This window comes from Salvia splendens, chromosome 5 (assembly GCF_004379255.2).
Source record: "Salvia splendens isolate huo1 chromosome 5, SspV2, whole genome shotgun sequence".
Lineage (NCBI taxonomy): Eukaryota > Viridiplantae > Streptophyta > Magnoliopsida > Lamiales > Lamiaceae > Salvia > Salvia splendens.
Window position 1 is genome coordinate 14,712,867 of NC_056036.1, and position 6,081 is coordinate 14,718,947.

General features: G+C 36.6%; 1 protein-coding gene across 2 annotated transcripts; it reads right to left on the reverse strand.

Moving 5' to 3' along the window:
• Positions 1-1,267: 1,267 nt before the first annotated feature.
• Positions 1,268-5,155, reverse strand: LOC121802846 (PHD finger protein ALFIN-LIKE 4-like). Of its 2 annotated transcripts, XM_042202539.1 has the most exons (5): positions 4,990-5,151; positions 4,789-4,821; positions 3,516-3,744; positions 2,784-2,919; positions 1,268-1,716 (listed from the first exon to the last, which is right to left on the reverse strand). In XM_042202539.1, exons 1-5 carry the CDS (start codon positions 5,084-5,086, stop codon positions 1,459-1,461), a joined length of 753 nt encoding a protein of 250 aa, XP_042058473.1. In that variant the 5' UTR covers positions 5,087-5,151; the 3' UTR covers positions 1,268-1,458. The 2 variants fall into 2 exon arrangements, with proteins under 2 accessions (XP_042058473.1, XP_042058474.1); XM_042202540.1 differs by lacking the exon at positions 4,789-4,821 and having other exon boundaries at positions 4,990-5,155.
• Positions 5,156-6,081: the final 926 nt, after the last annotated feature.

The window sequence follows — 6,081 nt, forward strand, 5'->3', positions numbered from 1 at the left end:
AGCTACGTGAAGTTGCGCAAGCATTGGGGCCGGGTCCAGGCGGATATGAGCAAGTGGAATGGAAAGTGGGCCAACGTAGTCCGGACAGCGAGGCGGACCTCGTCGAGAAGGCGAAGGATGCGTTCTTCACTGACTGGAAGAAGGCCTTCAAGTACTTCGAGGTTTGGAAGCTCGTCGAGAAGAGCCCGAAGTACACCAGCGGTGCCGAGCCGACGGCAACTGGGGCGGCGAAGAGAACCAAAGTTTCCGCCTCCGGAAACTACTCTTCGAGCGAAGGAGGTCCGACGATCGACCTCAACGTGACGGACGACGACGTCTTCGGCTCATCTCCTAGCATTCAGAGCCGCCCGATGGGAACAAAGACGGCCAAGAGAAAAGCAAAGGGGAAGACAACTACGAGCAACTCCGCTATGGTGCCACCACCGATCAATCCGTCTCTGGATAAGATGTCCGAATCTTTGTCGGAGATGGGTGTTACATGGCGGATGAGCCAGTTGACGGAGTTGACATCGAGGGATACTTCGACGATGTCGGAGTTCGATCTCGAGTTGCACCGTGAGATGATCGCCTACCTTCGCGCCCAAATGAAGAAGTAGTAGTCGTGGCCCGGGTTTCTAGTATTTTAAATTTGTTTCGTCTAGTAATGTAATGTTAATTTCTAATGAACAATGCATTTTCTCGGTTTCAATTTTTCAACGAATTGCGTTTACGAGTTACATATGTTGAAGTTGTGAATAGTGTCATTTATTAGTTGCGGCCCGAGTTGCGGCCTGCAGGGTTAGAGCAGTTGGGACCTGGGCCGCAACTGTAGAGGAATGATGGCGTTGAGGGGACTTGGGGCCGGAACTGGAGACGGGGTTATTCATGCTCTTAGGACGGCTTATAGGGTGCCCCACTACAGGTGGAAGGGTAGGAAGATAAAATTCTGAAGTGGCGGTGCATAGGGCGGGCTTTAGGGCGTCCCCTGCTAATGCTCTAATTATTAGTTAATTATTCCATGCAATAAAAGGTCATTTCACACGTGACCAGCGATGCAACAATCTTGACCTCATCCAACTTCATTCCAATTTCCTACTGTATAGCGTATAGCAAATCATCTAAGCACGATTATTTTTTCATTAGTGGATAATATGCACAAAACAGTGTTATGTCAAACTAACCACAGCGATGTATATTGTTTGAAGAATATACATACAAAGCTTAGTTTGGGAAACTGTCATCTAATCATAGCCTTTTAGTTTTTACTAGTTGAACTGAAATTAGTTGCTAAGAGAGAACAATTGAAAGTAAACTAGATAATTAAAATGTTATGGAGACGAAGCAATGCAATACTAGTCTCTACAATCAACAGTTAGATCTAAAAACCAACGAGAAAAAGTAGCTAACTAATCCAAATAAAGCAATAAGCAGCAGTACTCAACCTAGAGATGAATTATACGAGCATTAGAAGATGGGCTTTCAAGGCCGGGCTCTCTTGTTCGTACAGGTTGGGCACTTGTACTGCTTGATGTGCTCTGCTCTAGCAGGAGTGATCTTGACGCACTTACCATGGAACCATCTCTCACATATGTCACAGCAAATCCAGAATTCATCTGAGGCATAATTCTCACCACATGCTCCGCACAAAGTTTCCCCATGCTCGTCTTCCTCCTCTTCATCCAATCCCTCATCCTCGTCCTCATCCTCATCCTTTGCTTGGGGCCTTGACATTCTCCCCTGTAATACACAGAAAAAACAAGATTGTTTCAATTTTATAGATACAGATGAGGAAATAATGTGCAGCGAAATAATCACAACCATCATTTAAAAGAATGGAATATTCATTCTTTCCTTCGAAAGATTAGAAACATGCTAACAATATCCAATAATGAACGAAGTCATTATGAACCATCAATTGCTTGAGCTATTTGCCCTCATAACATCATTAAATTACCCAAATTTCTTGTGTTTCCTCAAAATAAATCAGTTGTTTTGGAACACAACCAGCCCGAAAAAGTAGGTAAAGCGAACAGCTTGATCCTGCCTTAGCAGATTGAAAAGCAAGAATAGTAATTGACAGAATTTGCAGACATTTTGATGAGATGTAACCTATGAGTTATGACACCAGAACTCATGCCCAGTGATGACATATGCTGTGTCACGTTTTGGTTCATTCTGCAACTCAAGTGCATAAGAATGCGATGCAAAATAAATTCATGCAGTTATTAAGGGGTATAGCTCAGCCTCAAACCTATAGGATATGATATTTAGCTGGTTAGATCCTAGAGTTCCTACCAAGTATTTTGAGGTCCTGAAATTATATAGTACTCCACTAATATACGGAGTATATTACAACCAAATCTTGGGCTACAGTTTAAACTTCCTGGACATGGTTACTTCAAAATTCAGGATGGGGGACCAAACTGGGAAAAGATCTTCAAATTGTGCATACTAGGAGGACCAGAAGGAAGGGTGAAAAGGGTGAGCTTTATTCATCTCTACTCCTACCTTAAAAGTATAATGGCTTACCTGAATAAAGTAAAGAAAAGAATGGACAGTTATAGTCATGTCCAGATATATCTCTGGTCACGAGGGAGTGGAAGATCTAATTGCTAGCTTATAGCTCATTTCACTTTACACTGGAGAAATATAGGCCCATTTTAATTGAGCAGAGTGCAACACTTACACATATATTATCAACTTGTTAAATGTACTCATAACTTATGTCTTCCAAAATAAGAGAATAGGACTAATGTTTTGGCAATGCAAGGGCCAAGATGTCTGAAAGAGGTTATTTCATTTACCAATTTTGGATTTGACTTGGATGCACTGCCACTATGGTTTGAGACAGACGATTTGTCTTTTACTTGCTTCTTTGCAGCACCCGTGACAACTTCAAAAATGGTCGGAAGATCATTTATCATATTGAATAGACGTTTCCTGCATCCAACACCAACAGAATGAAGCTTGGAGTAATCACAGATTCAAAGAAATTAAGTTAAGGCAATCATACAAAACTGCACAGAAGATACAATATACTAACTTAAACTATATATACAAATCTACAATCACTATATTATCCTTATCTTAGTATTTAGTAAGGAACAATAAATTAAAGGGGTTGGCAATCAAGACAAAAGTTTTGTTTAGGTAATGAAACTTCAGCCTAAAATTAATACCAGGACTACAAGTCAGATGGTATTCTTATTATTTTTCTCTAGGGGTAGAAAGTTTATTCGGAACATATAGATGATTATGAAGTGCTAACTTTAGGTAAGCATGATCATACTTCAATACATGGAAGAGTAGCATGACTAGATAGAATATTTTCGTAGACTGACTAGATAGAAATTTAGCACACATTAACGAAGGGATGGAGAAACTTTATAGATTGGCTTTGCACAATAAGAAGAGGAAATTACCTAAGCAATATAATACATCAAAACAAATAAATGAATAAGGGAATTATTTATGTTAAAATAAAAGTTAAAGCGAATGAGTATTCGAATAAATTCACAACTTACAAAAATCAGTACCTGTCAGCTTTATCAAAACCAAATCTTGCACCAAAATAGAAGCCAACAGAAAGTAGCCATGCATCACTGTGGACGGCAACAAGAGCTAGCCAGTCCTTTTCTGGCATTCCGTCTCTAGCAAAGTTTATTCCTATAGCAGGTTCCGGAAGCTCTGGAGGCACCTCCTCAGCAGGCAGATTTACTTCCCATTGCTCATTGGGCAATCCAAAAAGACACAGATTTTCCTTATCTGTAAAATATCCATTATTTTGACAGCAGCAGTGTTATTTAGAGTATAGTTTTTTTATCGAATGATTATCTGGTCGCTGATTATAATAAACGATAATATCCTTCACTATAGACTAATGACATACATACATACAAAGTTGGTGGTCACTGTAGAACACTGGAATCTGGATACATAATAAAATAATTGCCTAACAAATTTTGCTACCTGTGTGTTTCGTAGAAGTTTAACAGTCAGATCTTCATGCATGACTCAACACAACAATACAAATGGTATACATGTAATAATATGCTAACCATGAACAGACATAGCATATTCATAAAAGTTCCACCACACTGTATGGATATGAAAGCAATTTGACACAGCATTAGCAGAAACTATAGGATATCAAAGATACCATATCTACAAGATGTGCGTTCATAAGTAGGAATCCAAAGATTGAGTCCGCAGCAGTCGGCAGGTAAACCAATCCATGTAATTTATATGCTATTGAAGTATGGTACTTAACCTTCCGTTACATAGTAGTGGAGTCATTTTGCCATTTGGTTACGTTCCATAGTAGTTGAGTCATTTCCCTTTTTAGTAAAAGTCAACACATTTCTTCTCGCTTACTTTACTCTCATATTTTATTCTCTTTTCATCTCTCTACTTTTTTTTTATTTCCTGCTTTATTATTTCTTTACTTAACTCACTTAACACATTTTTTCTTAAATCGCGTGCCGAAAATAAACGCCTCCACCACTGCTGCGGAACGGAGGGAGTACATTCCACAATCAAAGAACATGTAACAGCAGAACCATATACCAACAGAAAATTTTGGACACACACAGCAAATACAAACTTAAATAAAAAAATTTACACTGCAAGAGTTAGCTGAGGACGAAATAACCTGAACCCCAAAATTGCAATATACATAAATCACGTGTATAGCACACTATAAAGCTAATTATGTATACCAAATAATTGAAATGATAATACATGCCAAAAAATAACTGAACGAAAAATCAACGAAACGGGTAACCTGAGACAAAATTTAACCTAACTCACCAGGATCACACTGCTGGAAGAAGTCTTCAACCTCTGAAAAAGGCAAAATAAATAAACAAATAGAAATAATAAAAACAAATTTAGCAGAATGCGATACAATCAAGTAACAGGAAGCCTAATCGAGCAAGCATAAAATAAAAGTGAATTAGAGGAGCATAGACGAGGTACAGATAAGTGAATTTAGAAGGGAAAAAAAGATACCAGTGGTAAGGGCTTTGATCAAGGCATTGCGTCTGCCATTGAAATCTTTGAAAACCTCGTCAACTGTGCGAGGATTGTTGACCGAAGCTCCGTCCATGACAGAGAGGAAGACGCAGCAGTGAGTATTGAGTAATGGTGTGAAAAAAAAGGAATTGGAGAGTTATAGAAGAGGGAAACACAATTGGGGGGCATGAATGGAATTTGGTTGAAAGGGCGACGAAATTGACCCCTTCCTCGAGTCAACATCACACTTCAAATTTTATAATAAAAACAAAAATATTTATGTTCAAATTTTATACTGTTACATTCTAATTTAAGAGATTTTTTAGTTAAATTTTAATTTAACCGATTTTATAATTTTAATCAATTTTTTTTTACTTAATTTTGTTGAAGTTAATTTAGTTATAATATCAACCTCATAATCATTTAAAAACTACTACTAATTAGTAAGTTGATAACGGAAAATTAAGTAACTTTTTCATTTTCAACCAATAATTCATATTGCAGCTTAATTAATTACAAAATAAATATAAGAAAAAAAAGAAATACAAATAAATTTAATTAAAAAAACTAATTAAGTTCTAAAGTCCAACAAATTAAAAATAAAAGTATAAAATCATATCATATCAAAATGTATTGAGCATATTGGTCTAATGAAATAAAAAATTATAAAATGCTCTAATGAAATAAAATCCATTGGTAAGAAACTAATAAACCAAAAGTTTGTAGGAGGATCTTAATAAACAAAATAGAATAATACGAGGACCCTAGATATGTTTTACCTTAAAAACACTATGTTATTTTACATTATGCATTTTTATTGAAAGAGCTATATAGTTTGATAAGTTTAAAATTGGCCATCTACATTCGACTCAAAAAAAATTGGTCCTACACACTAATTTTGATATCTTTTGATCATAAACACTATGTTTTGGTCTTTATTTAACGGTTCTGTCAAAAAATTAACAATAAATTTTTTTTGACCAAAGTAGTAACTTAATTGTATTTAAATTAAAAATCTAAGGAGAAGAATGCTTTTTCATATTTATTTTTCTTTAGTATTTTAAAAAAATTTAAAATGTTTCTTGCCTT

Excerpts from the sequence above, each read along its gene's own strand:
- LOC121802846 (XM_042202539.1), bottom strand. The coding sequence starts at position 5,086 with ATGGACGGAGCTTCGGTCAACAATCCTCGCACAGTTGACGAGGTTTTC. Across the intron at positions 4,822-4,989 it reads GATCAAAGCCCTTACCACTG|AGGTTGAAGACTTCTTCCAG; the intron begins GTATCTTTTTTT and ends TGCCTTTTTCAG. Across the intron at positions 1,717-2,783 it reads CCAAGTCAAATCCAAAATTG|GGGAGAATGTCAAGGCCCCA; the intron begins GTAAATGAAATA and ends TGTGTATTACAG.